General features: G+C 42.3%; 1 protein-coding gene across 4 annotated transcripts in view; it reads left to right on the top strand.

Moving 5' to 3' along the window:
• The window catches only part of LOC117968546 (butyrophilin subfamily 2 member A2-like), a 51148-nt gene extending 28633 nt beyond the window's left edge, over positions 1 to 22515 (top strand). For all 4 annotated transcript variants that reach the window (XM_058988970.1, XM_058988969.1, XM_058988968.1 and 1 more), the window contains exons 8-11: positions 5831 to 5857; positions 5991 to 6017; positions 6546 to 7133; positions 20891 to 22515. In XM_058988970.1, coding sequence (XP_058844953.1) covers positions 5831 to 5857; positions 5991 to 6017; positions 6546 to 7133; positions 20891 to 21444 — 1196 coding nt within the window. In that variant the 3' untranslated portion in view covers positions 21445 to 22515. The remainder of the gene's footprint in view (positions 1 to 5830; positions 5858 to 5990; positions 6018 to 6545; positions 7134 to 20890) is intronic.
• The last annotated feature ends 975 nt before the right edge of the window (positions 22516 to 23490 follow it).

Raw genomic sequence — 23490 nt, 5'->3', positions numbered from 1 at the left:
TTAAAAGTATTTTTTTTACAGTAAAACAGGTTTTAAAGGCACTGCATATCAACAGGACACTCAGTACTGCATCTCCAGCCCCGCCCCACCCCTTGTTCGCTATATTTTTCAAATAACTCTTAATAATAGTACATACCGATAAATCATCTCTTGATCACTCATTTTATCACCAAACTCCTCAATAAGAAGTTGCAGCTGGCACATTTCTTGCTGGGTCAGGCCAAGATGGCCATTTTAAAGAGTCGGGAGAGGGGGTTACTGACTGGGGATGTGATGTTGGTATTTAAGGTATTGGTTGCCTCCCGAGTAAGAGTTGATTTTATGTATTACAAGCTTGACATGTTTGAGAAGGTTTGGGGAGTGGGGGAGGTGGTGTGTGCAGTAAAGGAGGGGCAGTTGTGTATGAACTTGTGAGAGGGAAAAAAATGTATATGTAGAGGGGGGAATTATAAAGTGTGAATGTACATGTATGTTTTATTGTGGATTCTATTTTGTTGGTTAATTATTGAAATAAAGGGATTTAAAAATAAAATAAAATATCTCTCTATCTCTCTATCTCTCTATCTATCTCTATCTATCTATCTGTCTGTCTGTCGGGAGTGCTTGCACTGTGTGTGCAGAGTGCAGAGCTCAGAGTGAGTGAGGGGTTCTCCCCTACTTTTTTTTCTTCTTTTTCACTTTTCATCCTTTATTTCTTATGTCATGGTTTTGTGAAAGAAACAGATTAACATTTATTCCCTTGATTTAAATTCAACACTTCTCACAATATATTTGAGCATCTTGTTGGCCTTTTTTATAGCGTCCCCACATTGTCTAGATGAAGACATTTCTGAGTCAACATAAACTCTAGGTCTTTTTCATAGTTCCCTTCTTCAATTTCAGTATCTCCCATATGATATTTATAATGCACATTTTTATTGCCTGCATGCAATGCTTTACACTTTTCTCTATTAAATTTCATTTGTCATGTGTCTGCCCAGTTCTGAATGCTGTCTAGATCATTTTGAATGACCTTTGCTGCTGCAACAGTGTTTGCCACTCCTCCTATTTTTGTGTCATCTGCAAATTTAACAAGTTTACTTACTATACCAGAATCTAAATCATTAATGTAGATTAGGAATAGCAGAGGACCTAATACTGATCCCTGTGGTACACCACTGGTTACCTCACTCCATTTTGAGGTTTCTCTTCTACTCAGTACATTCTGTTTTCTACATGTTAACCACTCCCTAATCCATGTGCATGCATTTCCTTGAATCCCTACTGCGTTCAGTTTGAGAATTAATCTTTCATGCGGGACTTTGTCAAAAGTTTTCTGGAAATCTAAATAAACCATGTTGTATGCTTTGCAATTATCCATTTTCAATGTTGCATCCTCAAAAAAGTCAAGCAGGTTAGTTAGACACGATCTCCCTTTCCTAAAACCATGCTGACTGTCTCCCAGGATATTGTTACCATATTGATTTCTATCTCTCTCTTGGCCTTTCTAACTTCCTTTTTGACTTGTGTTTGCAGTTCCAAGTACTCTTTCTGTGTACTTTGTTTTTGGTCCCTTTTAAACACTCTGTAAAGTGCCTTTTTCCGCTGAATATATTTTTTAATTGATCTATTAAACCATTTTTGCTATTTTGTTTTAGATTTAGATTTGTCTACTTTTGGGATGTAATTGTTTTGCTTCTCTAGTACTACATTTTTTTAAAAAATCCTTCCTTTTTCTGTGGATGTTTTCTCTATTTTACTCCAATCTACTTCTGTTAGTCTCTGTTTCATACCTTCATAGTTTGCTTTTCTAAAATTGTAAACCTTAGCTTTAGTCATTACTTTTGGGGTTTTAAAAAATACTTCAAATGAGACCATGTTGTGGTCTGAGTTTGCCAATGGCTCTCTGACCTCTGTTTTAGTTTTTCTGTCTTCATTATTTGAAAAGACTAAATCATGGCGCATCCAGTAAAGGCGCTCCTCGCAGGATGTGCCCTATAGCCTGGAGATCGCTGGTTCGAATCCAGGCTATGTCACAGCTGACCGTGACCGAGAGTTCCTAGGGGGCGGCGCACAATTGGCTGAGCGCTGCCCGGGTAGGGAGGGCTTAGGTCGGCAGGGGAATCCACGGCTCACCGCGCATCAGCGACCCCTGTGGCCGATAGGGCGCCTGTGGCTCTGCAGCGGAGCCGCCAGATCTGTGTTGTCCTCCGGCACTATAGGTCTGGTAGCATTGCTGTGGATCTGCAGTGCGAAAAATGACGGCTTGGAAGGAGCACGTTTCGGAGGACGCGTGTTTCAGCCTCCGTTTCCTGAGTCGGCGGGGGGGTTGCGAGCGGTGAGCCGGGTATACAGATAATAATTGGGCATGCTAAATTGGGGTGAAAACCGGGGTAAAAATAATTGGCGACGACTAAATTTAAAAAAAAAAAAAAAAAAAAAGAAAAGACTAAATCAAGGCATGCCTCCCCTCTAGTCGGTGCCTTGACAAATTGCGTTAGGAAGCAGTAATTTGTCATTTCCACCATTTCAATTTCATCCGTCGTGCTCCGCACCGGGTTCTCACATTTTATATGGGGGAATTTGAAATCCCCATTAGTATGGCTTCTCCTTTTCTACATGCATTTCGAATGTCATTGTATAACAGATTATTTTGCTCAGTGTCTGAATTTGGCGGTCTATAGCATGCTCCTATTATTAAGCCCTTTGAATTTTTGTCCATTATTCTGACCTATATTGATTCTGCATTGTTTTCTTTGTCCAGATTTAACATCTGGGCTTCAAGACTATTTCTTATGTATAGCGCTACCCCACCGCCTCTTCTGTCCTGCCTGTCTTTCCTATACAGTGTGTACCCACTAATATTGTATTCGTCTCCATCACTCTCAGACAATCAAGTTTATGTAACACCTATCACATCGTAGTTACTTGTTAGTGCAGTAGCTTCAAGTTCTAACATTTTGTTTCTGAGACTTCTAGCATTAAGATAAATACATTTAATAGTTGTCTTGCCTGAGTTGTTGCCCTTGTTTTGATGTGGTCTCCCTTCTGTTTTTTTTGTTTTCTCCCCCTTTCTAGTTTAAATGCTTCTGGACCTCCTCAAGGATCCTTTCTCCTAGTAGATTGGTTCCCTTTTTGTTTAAGTGCAGTCTGTCCCACCTATATAGATAGCCCTTGTTGTAGAATGTGCTCCAAGGTAAAGCCTTCCTGTGTGCACCACGATTTCAGCCATGCATTTTGATTTTGTATTTCCAGCTGTCCATATGGTCCTTTGCAAGGTGCCAGCAGTATCCCAGAAAATACCACAGTTTTGGTCTTGTCTTTTAATTTCCTTCCTAGCTCTCTGAATTTGTTTTGCAGGGATCTTGGTCTGTCTCTTCCAATGTTGTTTTTTTGTGATCGAGATAAGACGCCCTTATCCAGGGTGACTTCAGTCGTAAACAAAAGTAATGAAACAATAGTTTTGGAAATTGTTCAGCAAGGTTTGGTTATTGACGGAGTGTTAGTGTCTGTTCTGCCTCTTGCGGCTCCCTCTAGGAAAATAACAATTTCTAATATTTCTCCTTTTCTGAAAAAAACTAACTTATAGCGAGAAAGCTAAGTCGTCATGGTCAAATAATGTCAAGCATTACAATGATTCCTCTGGGTTGTAAATCCCCTGAGTTAACCCTTTGCAGTCCTATGTCGGTCCTGGTCCGACATTGCAATTATTCCTATCCGGTCCAATGTCGGACCCTGTCCGACATCATCAAAAAAACACAAAAAACAGGTTTCTAGTCGTTTTTTCTCCATTCAATGGCTGAGTGGGAGCGACAGGAACCGAGACAAGCCTAAAAAAAAGGGTGTATCTCATGAATAGTCATACTTGCCCCTGGCATCAGATAGGGGCGGTCATAAGGAAACAAGCTGGCTGTTACTGAATCAGCGCAAAGAGAATATCAAGGACATTTGCAGAGCTTTTTTGAGATGTTATAGTCATAAAATAATGACTTGGATCTCATTATTGAGTTTGTTGATAAAACGAGTGATCAGAAGATGATTGATCGATATGTATGACTACTATTATTATTATTATTATTTATTAGCATAGGTGAAAGGTATAGTGAACAAAAGGGTGGGGCGGGGCTGGAGATGCCTAGTGAGTGCTTTGTTGATATGCAGGGCCTTTTAAATACGTTTGACTGGAAAAAAAATACTTTTAAACAGCGCGTCTAAAATTAACTGCGCGTGTGAAAATAAATTGGACCTGACACGCACTTAATAAATGGACTGCAAAGGGTTAAAGCATCTAGTTTCTTTCAGAAAACATTTAGTTATATATGCTTCTGAACGACCTGAATGGAGAGCTAAAAGTAGCTTTCAGGTTTCGGGTGGATGGTAGCAAATACATTGTTTTGCTTCTTCTGAAACAATTAAATGTTTTAAATGTGGCCGTAAAGGGCATATTGTGGAGAACTGCAAGAGGGCTATAGGAGAAACTGAAAGTGAGAGGGAAGAAGCCCCTGGGGAGCCAGGGTGATAGACTCTCTGATCACAGCGCTGTAGATAGAAGAGCAGAGCGAGAGACTGAAAAGTTCCAACCTGGTTTGGTTGAGTCTGGTGTGGTAGAAGGTGCAAGTGAGTTGCAGGAACCATCTGAAATAGACAGGAGGACGAGAGAAGCTGTGATTGTGACCAGGGCTGGAGAGATACCTGAAGTGAGGTTGTCAGGTGATGGACAGGGTAGTGAGGGGAGAGAACAGACTGAGGGAATCACAGAACAGCATGAGGCCATGCTTCAAGAGACCCATACAGATGAGAATAATAGATCTGAGAGGATTCAGGATTGGGAAGAGGAGGTTATTTTTAATCATTGAACGAATTTCAGTGCTGGAGTTGCCATGTTATTTGCGAAGGGGTTTAAGTATGACTCTATCAATGTAAGTGAGGTCATTAAGGGGTGCTTGTATCTGTAGAGGGTAGAAATTTAGTATTTGTTAATATTTATGCACCAAAAGATGGGAGAGAGAGGGTGCTGTTTTTTCAGACTCTCAATGGAGTTATAGCCCAGAGTCAGACTGAAGAAGTGGTTTTATTAGCTGGTGATTTTAATTGTACAGTTGACAACAAGCTGGACAGAAATAGCCCAGAGCCTCACCCCAGGTCAGTTAAGGAGCTGGTTAGTGTTTTAACAGTGCATGATATGGAGGATGTGTGGAGAGAAATGAATCCTGATGTTAGGCACTATACCTGTGCTAAGGGGAGCCATGAGAATATAGGTTTAGCTCAACTAGATGCATGTTATGTGTTTAAGCATCATTTAAATTATTTTTCTAAATGTACTATTTATCCCACAGGTCTATCTGATCATAGTTTGGTCAGTTTGAAAATGATTATCCCTGCTGAATGTGTTTATTCTTCCTACTGGCATTTTATACTAAACTTTTAAGTCATTTTTAAAAATGTTTTAAATTCTTTTAGGAATGATGAAAGAGGCAGAAAGGGGCTTTTTATATCAATAAGGCAATGGTGGGACATGAGTAAAGTTCAGACCCGACTGTTTTGTCAACAGTACACTGAATGCTACAAAGAGCACTAGCGAGGCGACGAGAGAGCTGGAGGAGGATATTACTGAACTCCATAGGGCTCTGACAGAGGAGTTCATTTCTCTGGAGAGATATGTGCTGGCTATCAGGGAGGTGTGGGCTGTCAGAACAAGCCAAGCTGACAGAGGAGTTCATTTCTCTGGAGAGATGTGTGCTGGCTATCGGGGAGGTGGGGGCTGTCAGAACAAGTGATGTGCAGTTCAATGGTGCTCAACGGATTTTACACCTCAGTGTTCAGAATGTAATCCAGCTCTCTTCTTTCACAGAGTCTATGAGGCACATCCTTAAATCAGGTATGTAGGAATTCCACAGCCTGACTCACCCCAGCACAGCCCTGCTGGTTATTGTGTGCTACACAGCTTCTGAACTGTAGAAAGTACAGAGGAGTGATTGTAAAATAATGCTTTCTTTATTTCTGTGTTCTAGAATGGAAGTGGATCCTCAGCTCAGCAGGTATGTGTCTCTTCAATGGATTCCTTTCACAGTGGAGGGTAAAAGAACAGCGAGGAGCCCCGTCTCACTCACTGTGTTTACTTTATTATTATTATTATTATTATTATTATTATTATTATTATTATTATTATTATTATTACTATTATTATTATTGGTGGCACGGTGGTTAGCGCTGCTGCCTCACAGCTCCAGGGTCCTGGGTTCGAATCTGTCTGTGTGGAGTTTGCATGTTCTCCCTGTGTTCGCGTGGGTTTTCTCCGGGTACTCCGGTTTCCTCCCACAGTCCAAAGACATGCTGGCTAGGTGGATTGGCCTCTCTAAATTGCCCCTTAGTTGCTCTACGATGGACTGGTGTCCCATCCAGGTTATAGTCCTGCCTTGTGCCCTGTGTTTGTTGGGTTAGCCTCCGGCTTACCACGTCCCTCTATAGGATTAAGCGGTTATAGATAATGGATGGATTATTATTATTATTATTATTATTATTATTATTATTATTATTATTATTATTGTCTCCTCTCTTCTTCACAGTTGACAGTTTGACTCTGGACCTTGATACAGCACACCCCCGGCTCACCCTGCCTGTGGATGAGAAACAAGTGAGAAGGAAAAGGCAGGATTATAACAATCCTCAGAGATTTGATTACAGGCGCTGTGTGCTGGGCAAGGAGGGCTTCACCTCAGGGAGACACTACTGGGAGCTGGGGGTGGGAAAGAATACATTCTGGAGATTAGGAGTCAGCAGAGAGTCTGCCCCGAGGAAGGAGGAGTTCAGTATGTCCCCCCAGCAGGGTTACTGGACTCTGGGGTGGGATGGAGATGAAGATAAAGATGAGTTCATTGCTCTCACTGAACCCCGGACCCCCCTCCCCCTGAGCCTGAAGCCCCAGAAGCTGGGGTTGTGTCTGGATTATGAGGAAGGGCAGCTCTCCTTTTACAATGTGGAGACCAGATCTCAGATCTACACATTCACTGACATGGAGTTCAATCCCAATGAGAAACTCCATCCATTCTTCTGGACTTGGGACGAGAAAACAGACCTTGTGCTGGTGTCCCCGGGGAAGATGAATGACAGCTCTTTCTTTCTGCTAGTCTGGAAATGGATTCTTGCTGCATCAGGTACTGGTTCACTTTACTCCTTGTTTGCTAGAGGCTGATATACTTGTTGATTTATTGTTCATTTCTATAACTCCTATCTGGTATGAAGTGTTACAGAAAAACCTTTAGTGTTTTCAACAAACACACAACTAAACATTGCTTTTAATAATAATAACAACATGGGTCATGCAGGTTTTATTATTTTATAGTATTGATAAGTTCATGGCATAATAGAAAGTCTGCAGTTGTTACAATAACAGCAATGTACAAGTTTAAAGTGTTACAGAACACACTTTAGTGTTTATAACAAACACACTCTTGCCATTGCTATCTCCTGTGCTAAACGCATTGCAGAGAGATCTTTACAACATGATATTGATTGTTTTGATATTTTTATTCACATAAATTAACTGAGAAATGAAGGCGATGGAAAAACCTGCCTGACTCTTCACAGTGTGAGGATTGTGTCACACCTCCATGGGTACCTGCCTGACTCTTCACACAGTGTGAGGATTGTGTCACACCTCCATGTGTACCTGCCTGACTCTTCACAGTGTGAGGATTGTGTCACACCTCCATGTGTACCTGCCTGACTCTTCACAGTGTGAGGATTGTGTCACACCTCCATGTGTACCTGCCTGACTCTTCACAGTGTGAGGATTGTGTCACACCTCCATGTGTACCTGCCTGACTCTTCACACAGTGTGAGGATTGTTTCACACCTCCATGTGTACCTGCCTGACTCTTCACACAGTGTGAGGATTGTTTCACACCTCCATGTGTACCTGCCTGACTCTTCACACAGTGTGAGGATTGTTTCACACCTCCATGTGTACCTGCCTGACTCTTCACACAGTGTGAGGATTGTTTCACACCTCCATGTGTACCTGCCTGACTCTTCACAGTGTGAGGATTGTGTCACACCTCCATGTGTACCTGCCTGACTCTTCACACAGTGTGAGGATTGTTTCACACCTCCATGTGTACCTGCCTGACTCTTCACACAGTGTGAGGATTGTGTCACACCTCCATGTGTACCTGCCTGACTCTTCACAGTGTGAGGATTGTTTCACACCTCCATGTGTACCTGCCTGACTCTTCACACAGTGTGAGGATTGTTTCACACCTCCATGTGTACCTGCCTGACTCTTCACAGTGTGAGGATTGTGTCACTCCTCCATGTGTACCTGCCTGACTCTTCACACAGTGTGAGGATTGTGTCACACCTCCATGTGTACCTGCCTGACTCTTCACAGTGTGAGGATTGTTTCACACCTCCATGTGTACTTGCCTGACTCTTCACACAGTGTGAGGATTGTGTCACACCTCCATGTGTACCTGCCTGACTCTTCACACAGTGTGAGGATTGTTTCACACCTCCATGTGTACCTGCCTGACTCTTCACACAGTGTGAGGATTGTTTCACACCTCCATGTGTACCTGCCTGACTCTTCACAGTGTGAGGATTGTTTCACACCTCCATGTGTACCTGCCTGACTCTTCACACAGTGTGAGGATTGTGTCACACCTCCATGTGTACCTGCCTGACTCTTCACACAGTGTGAGGATTGTTTCACACCTCCATGTGTACCTGCCTGACTCTTCACACAGTGTGAGGATTGTGTCACACCTCCATGTGTACCTGCCTGACTCTTCACAGTGTGAGGATTGTTTCACACCTCCATGTGTACCTGCCTGACTCTTCACACAGTGTGAGGATTGTGTCACACTTCCAGCTGTGTACCTGCCTGACTCTTCACACATGTTCTGTTTTAAATAGGGATGTGCATGATGCTGATACAGCGTAGTGATATTCATTAGGATCGCAAATCATTCTACACACTATGAAGAGTCTGAAAAATAACAATGATGAGATTTTAGTTGTGCAGCTATTTAGTTTTAAATTGAACATTCTGAAATGGTTCATAAAAATGTCATGGGTGCTGATAGGCAGGGGTTCACATAACTGCTACGCACGCGCACCAATAAAAACAAATATGGACTTCTATACCGTCAGTACATTTCTAACAGGAAAGCATTTTTCATCCAGGCGGCAAGGGTGCATATTATCTGGCTGTGACTCATACCTGCCTTTCTGTTGGTTTTCTATCGAGTCTCATGGTCTCTGGGATCTGTCAGTGATCTCCGGATAAGTAAGTTTATTATCACTGCTCATAACTAAATCCCTTTATTGAAATAAACAGAGAATGCAAGATGATTTGTTAAATTGTAATAACCAGCAATCTGGACAAGTTAAACATTCATAATCTCTAGTTGTTGTCTCCTGACACTGCCATTACCCCTTTGAGGACGTGATAGGGTGACAGCTTGTTAACGCATATTGTTGGATAGGGGAGGGATTGAACTTCACTGCCTGACTGAACTAAACTGATACAGACCTCCTGTATTAATTATATAGAAATATGAAATAAACTGATATAGACCTCATTGTATTAATTATATAGAAATATGAATTAAACAGATATAGACCTCATTGTATTAATTATATAGAAACATAACTAAAAGAACTCAAGTTACAAGTTTTTTTTCTTAAAAGGGTAAAAGAACAGCGAGGAGCCCCGTCTCACTCACTGTGTTTACATCTATATTTACATTCTGCCCAATTTAAACCTCTGTGCACTCTCAGCTCAGCTAACGCCAGCCTCGTGTGCCTCCCAAAGGAAACACTGAAAAGGAGAGGAGAACGTGTGTTTAGTTATAATGCCCCAGATTGTGAACTCACTGTGAAGTGAAGATCACATGTAGACACTACAGGGGTCCATATGTTACACTTTGACATGCATCTAGCGAACTGCTGATCTGATTGTGATGGAACTTGGTACAGACATTCTTTAAACACATTATTAAGAGTATCACAATCTGGAGCCTGTCTGCACCTCTTCTCTCATGAGTGTACCCCTCCCTCTATCCTTCTCTTCTCTCCTCTCCTCTTCTCCACAGTGGGGATGCATATCCCAGTGTATACTAGAGGCTGGTCTTCTGATTGTCAGTGTTTTACCCAACTTTCTACTCTGCTTTAATAATTCATCTGATCCCTGTGAAGCAGTTTGTGTCTCTCAATCACAACTGAGAAACGTGTTCATAGTAAACTTGATTAATCCTGTGAAACAACTAAATGGGCTTTTAAATCAGCCAAGCCTTCATTTTCATTACAAGCAGGACGTGCAAACGAGATTGTGACATGTTAATAAGAGACTCCTCTTTATTAAAGCTAGAATGAACAATAAAGTATTTTATGCTGGACACACTTTATTACAATTGCTGTGCGTGACTGTATTGACATTAATAAAGACGAGTCACTTCTGCTTTGCAATGAACAAGTAAGACTTACAATTTAAAAGCCCATTTAGTAGAAAAACAAAACGTAAATTCAATCAATTGTGGTAGTTGTGATTGATAATTGCTTAAATTCTTAAGGAGATGAGAAAACTCAGATAAAAAAACAGAAATCCAAAGCCCTAATTATGTTTATGTGCAAATGCCCTTCCTCTCCCTCCCTAATACCTTCCCTCTCTCATCTCCTTCCCTCTCCCTTCCCTCCCTCATACCCTCCCCTCTCCCTTCCCTCCCTCAAACCCTCCCCCATACCCTCCTCTCCCTCTCTATCCTCTATCCCTCTCTATCCTCCCCATCCCTCCCTCCTCTCTCTCCTCTCCTCCCTCTCTCCTCCCCTCTCCCCTCTCTCTCCTCCCTCCTCTCTTCTCCCCTCTATCCTCTCTCCTCTCTCCTCTCTATCCTTTCCCATCCTCTCCTCTCCCCTCTATCCTCTACCTCCTCTTGCCTCTCTCTTCTACATCTCTCTCTCCTCTCCCTTCTCTCTCCTCCCTCTGCCACCCTCTCCCTTCTCTGTTCTCTCCCTCCCTCTCTCCTCTCCTCTCCCTCCCTCTATCCTCTCCCCCTTCTCTATCCTCTCCCCTCTCTCTCCTATCCTCGTTTTATCGGGGGCGTCAGGGTCCAGTATAAATCCTCTACGCAACCCGCTTTTTCTAATTTTTCGTATAAAAAGCAGCACACTGTTTTAATTCGTACAGCGGAGGGTAACTTCAGTCTCCAATTAATTTCATGAGTCTTCCTCTCCTTTCTCAAATGCCCAAACCCGCTGCATTGAAAGAATCCACTCCCAACAGGCTTGTTGCTAGGGAGCTGACGTCGGTGCCCTGTGGCTTTTGCTACTGCATTGCTGCTGCCACAAATGAACACCTCGCTGGCTAAAATAAAAACCGCTTCAGCAAGTAGATATTTAATTAGCTTTGTGTTATTATGCAATGCGTGTGTATATGATAACAGTACGATATTAATGCTTTGTTTTTAATTGTTTTGTAGTTTGTTGTTTGATGATCAGTGCAAAATAAAACAAACAGTAATTCTAAGTGCTGATGTATATTGCAGCTAAGGCACACACAGTTAGAAAATGGGGAGCCAATATAACAAGGGGTAGGTGTATTGTCAGTTCTTGTTTTTGTGTGGAGATCATATTGTTCCACATTCCCAGAACTGATTCTGGTTAATAGATTCCTCAGTGTCTGTGAGGGGTTGTGTTCATGTGTTTCTCTTTGTTCTGTTTCAGGGTGTGTTTGTGTTGCTTTAGGGTCTCGCAGTACCTGAGGCAGGGCCGTTTCTAGCCTTTTGGTGGCCCTAAGCAGGATTTGATTTGGGGGCCCCCCTCACTGTAGCCCACTCCACTTGGCACAACATCAAACCAGCATAGGCTTAAGCCTACTGTCTTGTAAACGTTTGTATAAGCACACATATGTACGGGCAAACATACAATGTACAAATAAACATGTAAAGACTAAAAAGGGACCTGTTAACAGCAACATCATCTTTTATTAACAAAAGTCAGTGAAAGCAAAGTCTGGAACACAATTGGAACACCACAAAAGAATTGAATCTATTCAGTGTTGAACAAAGAAGACTACGTGGTGATCTGATTCAAGCATTCAAAATCCTAAAAGGTATTGACAAAGGTATAGATGTCGGCCCAGGGGACTTCTTGACCTGAAAAAATAAACAAGGACCAGGGTTCACAAATGGAGATTAGACAAAGGGGCATTCAGAACAGAAAATAGGAGGCACTTTTTTACACAGAGAATTGAGGGTCTGGAACCAACTCCACAGTAATGTTGTTGAAGCTGACACCCTGGGATCCTTCAAGAAGCTGCTTGATGAGATTCTGGGATCAATAAGCTACTAGCAACCAAACGAGCAAGATGGGCTGAATGGCCTCCTCTCGTTTGTAAACTTTCTTATGTTCTTCTTAATTGAATGATATTTGGCCACTAGATGGCACTGAAGGTCAGGAACTGCAACACTATACAAACACTGAACTGAAGAACTGACAAGGCAGAACAAAAATTAAAAGCTTAATAGTTTAAAAGTATAAAATATATCAAAATCCCACTTAATAATGACATTAAATTAACATTGAAATGGCCCTTAAAATCAGGCAGGTGCAAACAAACATAATAGTCAAATAAAATGTTTAATAATGAAAATAAATACCCCCAGATACAGTGCAAATTGAAAATAAAAAATGAGTTAAAAAAACAATAAATATCTAGTGACAGATAAAGTGACAATTTATATGGTAACCAATTTACCATAGCCTTCTCCCCCTCCTTCATCCAGCTATTTTCTGCCTTACAACTTCTGTCTTCTTGCCTTCTTGGAGGCAAAGTCATTTCTCACCTCATCATAGGTGGTGGATGCTGATGATTGCCAGTCCAGTTCTTGTGCCATGGAGGACCTCAGGTAGGTCTTTATCAGTTTGAGCTTAGAGAAGCTCTGCTGATGCCACTGTCACTGGGAGAGTACAGGCTATTCTCAGAGCTATCCAAAGATTTGGGTGCAACTCACACAGCTCATTGTGGTGGGTGAAGGTAAGCAGCTTCATTGCTGTCATCTCTGCAACTCACACAGCTCATTGAGGTGGGTGAAGGTTAGCAGCTTCATTGCTGTCATCTCTGCTTTGGGAAGGTCTAGAAGGCTCTCCTGCATCTCCATGGCCAGCTCTCTCCAGTCAAGGTCAGCCTCTTTTCCACAGGTGAGCGAGTCCCAGAGCAGCTCACACTGGTCTCTGAGTGTCCCGCCATCAAGATGATGGAAGTTCAGAAGCACTCCAAACTTGTCTCTTACTTCCCCCAGTGACTTGAACCGGTCCTCCAAAGACTGGGTGCCACAGTCCACCACAACATGGCATCAGCCACTGGCGCATCAGCTGCCTCGTAACCAAATGGCCTTTTTGTGCTCCGCAGCCTTTTCTCTTTGAGCACCGCCTCCACATTCATGTCTTCACACAGCTCTTTTGCTGAGGCCTGTGCAGCAGTGAAACCGGTGGCCCTGTAGTGGATCAGATGTGCCTTTATTTTGTCTATCAGACTGACTGCAACATCCACTGCATGTTGACAGACTGAAGGAGCTTGCTAGTAGTGTTGATGTTTGAAAGAATGTCATACCAGACTACAGTGCAGATTTGAAATCTAAATGATCCAATTTCTTCTGCCAGGGACTGGGCCTCAATTCTTACTGCTGATTCATTTGCCTTTTCCCTGACCTCTATCAAAGCCTCCCTTACCCTATCGGGTTGGTAGCGCAGAGGCTCGATGCTGTTCACTCGGCTCTCCCACCTCGTCTCACTCCAGGACTTGAGAGTGAGGTCCACATGTTCCTTAAGGATGGTCTACTGCTGAGTAGAACCTGAGAAGAAGTTATACACCTTCTGAAGAACTCCAAAGAAGCTAGTGGCCTCTAACGACCCTTTGGCTACATCCGCCCCCATCAGGTTCAGGGTATGTGCCCCACGGGAACATACAGAGCACTCAAATTTTCCTCCAACAGCCTGGCCTGCACACCTTTATTTCTGCCTTTCATGTTGGCACCGTTGTTGTAGGACTGTCCTCTACAGTCCTGAATGGGAATGTTCAGCTCCTCCAGCCTGTTCAGGATCAGTGAGGACAAACCAAGGCCTGTGGATACAGGGGCTATTAGGAACCCCAGAAAATGCTTCCTGATCACTGGTGTTTTCTCGAGGCTGACAGTTCGGACAACAACAGACATCTGCTCCTGGTGGCTGATATCTGGGGTGCAGTTCAAAATGATTGCAATATACTTTGACTCTTTGATGTTGTCAGCCACTGTTGTGTTCATTATTCCCTCACTGACACAGGTGATCAGTTTGTTTTGGATTATGTTTCCTAAGTATGTGGTATGATAATGATTCTCTCCACTGTCTATCCGTCTGACATGTTCTTTTAAAACAGGGACAAATTTACCAAGTAACTCTACTTCTTTTGAAGAAGTTTCCATTGTCACGATCATGTAAAGTGTTAACAGACCCCCTGAAAGCCAGGTTGCTCTCAGCTAAGGACTGAATGATGTAAACTAACTGAGTTAGTATGTCTCGCCACCGCTTCTTCTCGGCTTCCATGAGGGAGATTTCTGCCTGATCTATTGTTTTCCCTTTTTGAAGACAGAGCTCAAGTTCTTTCCATGCCACCAGCTTTTTCATGTGATCTGGGCTGTTTTCATGTTGCTTCAATAAGATGCCAATATTGACCCAGTCACATTGCCCCTCTGTTATCAACTTGAACGACTTCTTTGAGAACAATTTACAGCAAAAGCAGTAGACTGCATTGTTCTTTTTGGAGTAGGTGAGCCAACTATGCTTAATTTTCTCTCGATTGATTATTATTTTTATTATTTATTTCTTAGCAGACACCCTTATCCAGGGCGATTTACAATCGTAAGCAAATACATTTCAAGTGTTACAATACAAGATGAGTGTTCTGTATAAGTAATGGTGGTGAAAGCTTCTGCCGTCGTGTCTTTTGGGGAATCTGTATTCTGGGCCTACCTGCACGGGCCCTCTGCTTACCAGATCAGTCCTTACTGAATCTGACAGGACTGATGGCCACTCAGCAGGATCAATTGGTGGACCTGTAGGGAAAATTAATAAAGAAAATTATTTGTTTTAGTTACTAAGGCATTTTTGGAAGTAGATGTTCCTCACATTGCAAAGCAAATAGTTTAATCAATATGCCACAACAATAGAGCAGGCAGGAGCGGAGGATGATCCACCAAAATACTTCAATAGTGCTTCTGAGGAGGTGATACATGGATTAGAACTTTATGGATACAGCATGTTGTGAATTAGAAATGTTTTACACCCATGTATTATACACAACTACTTGCATACTAGGCCTATCTGTTGTTCTGACACTACAGTAATATCTACCCATTTTGTTCACTGCTACTTAAATTGCCTTACACTACTGGGACTGGTAACTGCTGCTGACTGGTAAGACTGGTGCTGACACTGTGCCTCGTGCTTTGAACAAGTTTCGCACACAGTTTCTCACTCAATTCTAATATTCTTTTGTCAATATAAATCAACGATAGGAAGTAGTACAGTACTTCAGGCGGGGGAAACCGGTCGCAGAGGTCCCGGTGCTGCCTAGCACACAGGCTGGGTCGCTATACATGCAAATAATACACAGTCACTATGCTATAATAAAACGCTATGCTATGGCAGGTAGGGTGATACTTGGACAAGCTGAATGTCCAGTTAAAGTGACGAAAAAAAACCACATACAGCCAGCTATCCCATTTTGGCTACACAATAAATGTCTTCATAAAAACAGGTACTTGGATTTTTGCTGTGCTGATGTTAAAACATTCAACATGAAAAAAAAAAAAGATTTATCAAAACGTATTGCAGCTAAACATCACATTGCACAGGGGAAAAACAATATAAATGATAAATTCACTTACATTGATTCTTACCAAGAGTTGGCTTCTTTAGAAAGAAATGTGTAATTGGTTGGTTTTTTCTCCGTTTCATGTTGGTGCTGCACAGTAAACCAGAGTACAGGGTAACCTGGGAAACTGACTAATGAGAAACACCTTTGTGGTGTGAATTTGACATACCGCAGTGTCTGTAATGTGAAGAAATTAAAAATAAATATATATATATAATGTGTATGTATATATATATATATATATATATATATATATATATATATATATATGTATGTATCAATTTTACACTCTTAAAAAATAGTGTGTACGTTTTTTTATTATTATTTTGATCTTCACAATTAAGAATTGAGACGATTTTTTACAGAGGGCCTGGCTGCCTCAATGGATGCTACGCGCCTGGGCACAGCCAGGATGCAAGCACACTACAGCAATAAAAACGAAGAAAAAACAAATAATACAATACCTTTCTCTTGTTGTTTTTCTTCTTCAGTTTTTCTCTTTTTACGCTTCTTCGCGCCAGATTGGTACGTTCTTGATCTTTTTTCAGACATAATTTGGTCGCAATTCTCAAAGAAGCTACCGGAGGACGATCTTTTTTGTCCCCCACATCCAAACGCAATGCAGCCGCAGGAGGCAGGTGTCTAGCGCATGCATGAATGGTGCATGATTCCATGATGGCCCTGGGCATGACTCACTCACAAACAAAATCTGTAAATTCTTAGAAAACTCATCACTGTGATCATTTATGAAAATCAATTTAAAAGAAAATATTTTTATTTTTTTATTTTATTTTTTTTTGTTGCTAGGGGCCCCCCTAGCAGCCGGGGGCCCTAAGCGGCCGCTTATGTCGCTTATGCCTAGAAACGGCACTGACCTGAGGTGTAAATCTGGGTTGTGTGGCTGTAGATGTTTTTGATTTGATACTTATCTTAGTTTTTTCCTTATTGTTTTGCATTCATCATCAAACCATTTTTCTTTGGGTTTGTGCTTCTGATTGTTATTTGCTTGTTCATTTTTTTGGAGATTTGCCTTGATTTGCTGTTTTTTCAAATATTTCATGTGTTTAACTGACAGATTTATTCCTCACACATTAGGCTGGCACTGTGTGATTTGGAAGGTGTCAGTAAGGTTAGTGATTTCAGGAGATCCAGTTACTTTATCAAATTCCTCTGTGCTGTTTGGAGTCCATTTATAAGTATGGTTCAGATGGTACAGCTTGCATGGCTGTATTAGAGTGTTACTGGGCTGTCCTGTTCTTTGTAGGAACACAGTAATTTGACTGTGGTCTGACAGAGGTGTTCGTGGCCTGACAGTGAATGCATTGATAAAGGAGGGGTCCAGGTCAGTGATGGCGTAATCAACTATGCTAGTCCCAAGAGCTGAGCAGTATGTGAATCTACCTAAAGAGTCCCCTCTGATCCTGCTATTAATGATGTACGGACCCCAGGCTTGGCAGAGATGCACTAACTGCCTCCCATTTGTGTTCACAATACAATCAGGGTTGTTTCTGTGGATTGAGGTAGGTGTGAGGTACAGAGAGGTTTGTCCAAATACATGGTTGTTACCTTGTGTGCTTCTACAATCAGGCTCTGTTCCTGTTCTGGTGTTGAAATCCCCACAGAGCAGCACATTTCCCTGGGCCTGAAAATGGCCGATCTCTGTATGGAGGTTATGAAAATATTCCTCTTTGTAGTTTGGGGATTCAGAGGGAGGGGTGTAGGCTGCACACAGGTAAACATCAGTTTCAACTTGGACTGCGTTTTTGTTTATTTTGAACCATGTGTGTCTGTGTCCTTGTTTAACTGTGCCGATGGACTGGGCAAGCTCCCCTCTGTGCCACACTAGTATTCGCCCCGAGTCCCTGCCGTGTGTGACTGTGCTGTGTTTCAGGGAGGGCAGTATGATCTCTGAGGGACAGTGAGTGGCACATCTGCATGGCACCACGTCTGTAATAGGATAATAATATCAATATTATTTACATTGAGAACAAACTCAGGGTCTGTGCTCTTCAGCCTGAAGATGAGGAGTACAGACCCTGGATGTTCTGTTCAGCAGCTGATTGAAGGAGATCTCATCTTTTCTCTTTTTGTTTTTTTAAATTTCTATTATTCATAATAAAACAAAATACAAATTACAACATTAAGTAAATATGTAGCTGTGTCTATGCAGTGATACTGTGTCTGATACATACACACACACACACACACACATTTTTTTTCTTCATATTCATATTACATTCGTTTCTGGTATTTTACCAGGTAAACTAGGGTTTCCTATGTCCTACCCGAGTGCTGCGGGTCTCTCAGTCCAGCAGTCTTGAGCAGAGGGTGTTGAGGTGCTGTTTTATCTCACCCAGCTCAGTGGTGGCAGGGGGGGCTATGCTGCTCCGGGTTGCAATGGCTCAGGCAGTGTTGGCTCCTGTGGCTCCAGGTGGTCTTCTCACTGGTTGTATGCTGTGCTGGGGGGGGGGGGGCTGGCTTGGCTGCGGCCCATGGCTGTATCCTTGAGGGATTTATCAAAGACCCGGACGCCTTCCTGGTTGAGGTGCACTCTGTCGTACAGCTGCCAGGGGCTCAGTCCTGTGGTGGGCCCATCTTCCTCTTCCTCCGCTACTGGTTAAGGTCATGTGATCGCTCTGCTGGCAGATGTGAACAGGGTGTTCATTATTAATAACATTACAATATGTCGTGTCCGCTTCCAATGAATATGTTTTGCAAAGTATGAAGAACAAAACAGGCAGCTGCAGGAGTTTGAATGCATTTGTACCGCGGGCTCAGTTTTGAGGAGCTGGAATGGGTTTGTTCTTTTGTAGAAACATTTTCATACTAACTTTTGTACTTGATAACATTCATTTAAAAATTCAGTTGATGCCTATGATGAATACGTTTTTGTGACTAATTAGCTATTAACATTTAAAATATTGAGTACTCTGATGTGTGTTTCAATATTAACTAAATCAAGTTATTCATCAAAATGAGAACTCTTGTTACATACTGGTAACTGATTTATTAAAATGTTTGGATATACTGCTATTTTATTAATTACTGGCTCGTTCATAGTTTTTCAAATTTCGCTGCAGATGGATTTCTTTTCTGGATTTAAGTTTTATTTTTGGTTAAGTGGCACAGTTGCACTCTGATTTTTTTTTTTGGGGGGGGGGGTTGCAAGCCAACTGAATGTGATTTTGCAAGTTGTATTTCGTTGGACAGAATAGCGGCAAAAAAAGTAACTTCTGCAAGGCTCTCGTTTCCTTCTCTTGTGCGCATTCCTCTTTTTTGTGCGTTACAGTTCAGTGTGAGAGGTAACGGCTGGACGTTTCAGTTACACAGTGTTCAGAAATGAGGATTTAAGAGTTATGTTTTTGTGCACGTTGTACTGGTTTTACTCAAAGTGATTCCTGTTCAGGTATTTATGAATGGGAATAATAAGAGACATGCACTTCTTTCTTGTTTGTTGACCAAGAAAAATGACTGAATTTCTAAAATGTTCAATTAAAGGTACCTAATTTAAAGGTTTGACAAAAAAAGTCTGTTTTAGTTTTTGCAATTTATTTTATTTACTAAAATTAATTTCACTCAGTGCATATTCTATGTGATTTCCATCTTTCACAATATTTATTCAAATGAATAAAGGACAGTTTAGATTAGGTTTATTTATAGTGTTACAGGTTTAAACATATAAAATGTTTTTAATTTGACATTTTGTTCACTGCGGTTTCCATGACAACCAAAATCTGCTACAATTCGAAATTCAATAAACTACTGCAATTCCAAATGAATTTTCCAACTGCCACTTAAGTTCAGTGACTTAAGTGACTACTGTACGTGGTAATCTTGGGTTTTAGTTAATATTATATCTAGTAAATATTATTTTAAGATTCATTTTAATTGATCTTCATACCTTCATACCCTCCCTCCTTCATACCCTCCCTCACTCATACCCTACCTCCTTCATACCCTCCCTCACTCTTACCCTCCCTCCTTCATACCCTTCCTCCTTCATACCCTCCCTCACTCACACCTTTCCTCCTTTCAAACCCTACATCCTTCATACCCTCTCTTCTTCATACCCTCCCTCACTCTTACCCTCCCTCCTTCATACCCTCCCTCACTCATACCCTACCTCCTTCATACCCTCCCTCACTCATACCCAACCTCCTTCATACCCTCCTTCACTCTTATCCTCCCTCCTTCATACCCTCCCTCCTTCATACCCTTCCTCCTTCATACCTTTCCTCCTTTCAAACCCTACATCCTTCATACCCTCTCTTCTTCATACCCTCCCTCCTTCATACCCTCCCTCACTCTTACCCTCCCTCCTTCATACCCTCCCTCACTCATACCCTACCTCCTTCATACCCTCCCTCACTCTTACCCTCCCCCCTTCATACCCTCCCTCACTCTTACACTCCCTCCTTCATACCCTCCCTCACTCATACCCTCCCTCCTTCATACCCTCCCTCCCTCCTTCATACCCTCCCTCCTTCATACCCTCCCTCCTAGGGGCAGCAGTGTGGAGTAGTGGTTAGGGCTCTTGACCGGAGGGTCATGGGTTCAATCCCAGGAGGTGGACACTGCTGCTGTACCTAGATTGCTCCAGTAAAAAAACAACTGTATAAATGGTTAATTGTATGTAAAAATCAAATAAAATAATGTGATATCTGTATAATGTATAATGTGAAATAATGTGATACCTTGTAACAATTGTAAGTCACCCTGGATAAGGGCGTCTGCTAAGAAATAAATAAATAAATAAATAATAATAATAATAATAATAATAATAATAATATCCTCCCTCCTTCATACCCTCCCTCACTCATACCCTCCTTCATACCCTCCCTCCTTCATCCCCTCTCTTACTCATACTCTCCTTCATAACCTCCCTTCTTTATAACCTCTCTCTCATACCCTCCCTCACTCATACCCTCCATCCTTCATCCCCTTCCTCAATTCTACAACTAGTAATAATAATAATAATAATGTCTCCTCTCTGCTCCATAGTTGATGTAACTCTGGACCCTGATACAGCACACCCCGAGCTCATCCTGTCTGCGGAGGGGAAACAAGTGCGATGGGGAGTGACACGGAAGGATCTTCCTGACAATCCTCAGAGATTTGATTACAGGCACTGTGTGCTGGGCAGGGAGGGCTTCATCTCGGGGAGACACTACTGGCAGGTGCAGGTGGGGGGGAATACACGGTGGAGATTAGGAGCCAGCAGAGAGTCTGCCAAGAAGGAGGGGGAGTTCAGCATGACCCCCCAGCAGGGTTACTGGACTGTGGAGTGGTGGTGGAGTAGAGATGTGTTCACTGCTCTCACTGACCCCCAGACCATCCTCCCCCTGAGCCTGAAGCCCCAGAAGCTGGGGGTGTATCTGGATTATGAGGAAGGGCAGCTCTCCTTTTACAATTTAGAGACCAGATCTCACATCTACACTTTCACTGACATGGAGTTCAATCCCAGTGAGAAACTCTATCCACTCTTCTATACTTCCAGTTATACAGACCTTGTGCTCGAGTCCCCTGACCCGGACCCTGTCAGCGATGGAGATTAAACACACATTGCTGTCTGAACCAGGAAACTATTCAAACAATCTCCTCTTCACTTTCACTGACACTCTCTCTGCACTCTTCTGGGCTGATGAGAAGAAATCCTCTCTCTTCCACCCTCTTACCCTGAGCCCCTCCTCTTTATCTCTCTACACCCCCTTTCCTACTCTCCCTTCCTGTCTGCCTCTCTCTTCCCCTCCACCTCTCCAGTTACCTCTCCTCTCTCATCTCCCCCTCTCCCCTCTCTGTCCCCAATGGCTCTCCTTTCCTCCTCTCCTCTCCCCTCTCTCTTTCTCTTCTCTACTCTCTCCTCTCTCCTTCTCTCTGATATGTTAATCCTCTCCCTTTCCCACTCCCTCTCCTCTGTCCTCTCTACTCTCCCTCACCACCCTGCCAACTCTACTCTTCTTCTCTCCTCTCCTCCCTGTCCCACTCTCCCTCTCTCCTGCCCTCTCTCCTCCCCTCTCTACTCTCCCACTCTCCTCCCTGCCCTCTACTCTCCCTGTCTCCACCATGCCTGCTCTACTTATCTCCCTCCCTCTCCTCCCTCCTCTCCTCCCTGCACTCTCTCCTCTCCATCTCTCCTCAATGCCCCCTCTGTGTGGTCCAGTGGTTAAAGAAAAGGGCTTATACCCAGGAGGTCCCTGGTTCAAATCCCACCTCAGCCACTGACTCATTGTGTGACCCTGAGCAAGTCACTTAACCTCCTTGTGCTCCGTCTTTCAGGTGAGATGTAGTTGTAAGTGACTCTGCAGCTAATGCATAGTTCACACACCCTAGTCTCTGTAAGTTGCCTTGGATAAAGGCGTCTGCTAAAAATAAACAAACAAATACTGTGATATTTTGTAACAACTGTAAGTCTGCTAATAAATAAATAATAAGACTTTCTAGACAATAGATGAATGCATTATTTTCCATGTAATCAATATTTACACTGAAGCTGAGATGCTCCCTGAATATTATTCATTGCTAAACTTAGTGAACTGATTTCTGCTATTTTGATATGAATCTTCTGTTCTGTTTTTGTAGTGCATCTATTTTCTATCTTTCTTGATAAAATGTATAAAAGATATAAAGGTGTTGTGTGATTTCCTTCTCAATTGTTTCCTCGGCAATCTTGAACTCATAAAAAAAGACATTTATAACAGCAGAGTGCTGATTTAAATTAGACCATTTGTGGCAATGTGCCCTGCCCCTGTGTGTATTTTTGTGTTTTATGTTGTATGTTGCGTGTGTTAATGTTGGTGTATTGTAGTTGGTACACAGGATATAATGTGGGTAATGAGCACGAGTATTTAAAATGTATAATTGTATTTAGGCACGGGATTGCACTATCACTTCACGTGCATTTAAAGTATTTAACATGTGAGCATGCGGTTGCACATAATTAATTCACGTGCTGGGATTTAAGTGAATAATTAATTCGCCACAACAGTATCTATAGATGCATGTTTTACTCACTCTGGGTTGTGTGTTTTCGGGGCGAAAGAACGTTAGAGAATGAGGAGAGAAAAAAATAATCAATTGCTACGTCGTGGTGGAGGACCAGCATGGTACTTGTTTGTTTAGTGTTCGTCCCTGTGTGTTACTGTCTGTTCGTTTTGTTTGTTTGTTTATTTTGTGTCCTGTGTTTTGTTAAAACCTTTTTATTTATAATAAACCGGTGCAAGCAAGCATCTTCATCATTTCATCTGATCTGTCCTGTGTGTTATTCATTTCCTGGATCTGACGGCACCACTCAGCCAGCCGTGTGACACCATTACACATATGAATGAATTGTATCCTTAAATTGGACATTAATTGTGATTCTTCTTACATAACTCTCAACAATAACAAACCTGTTGGGTTGTCACAAAGACGGCCAGAGTGGGTGGCGTCAGACCGGAAGCAGGAAGGAATTCAAACACAGACAGACGGTGATGGTGATGAGCTGAGTGCAATGGCTGCACTCAGCGTTTATTAACAAAATAAAAGGTTTCAAACAGCACAAAAACAGGACACGGCACTTGACGCCAAAATAAACAGACATACAAAACGACTAAACACTAAAC

Source organism: Acipenser ruthenus, chromosome 16, assembly GCF_902713425.1.
Source record: "Acipenser ruthenus chromosome 16, fAciRut3.2 maternal haplotype, whole genome shotgun sequence".
NCBI lineage: Eukaryota > Metazoa > Chordata > Actinopteri > Acipenseriformes > Acipenseridae > Acipenser > Acipenser ruthenus.
The sequence above is the reverse complement of the archived record's forward strand: the minus strand, read 5'-3'. Positions and strand labels throughout refer to the sequence as shown.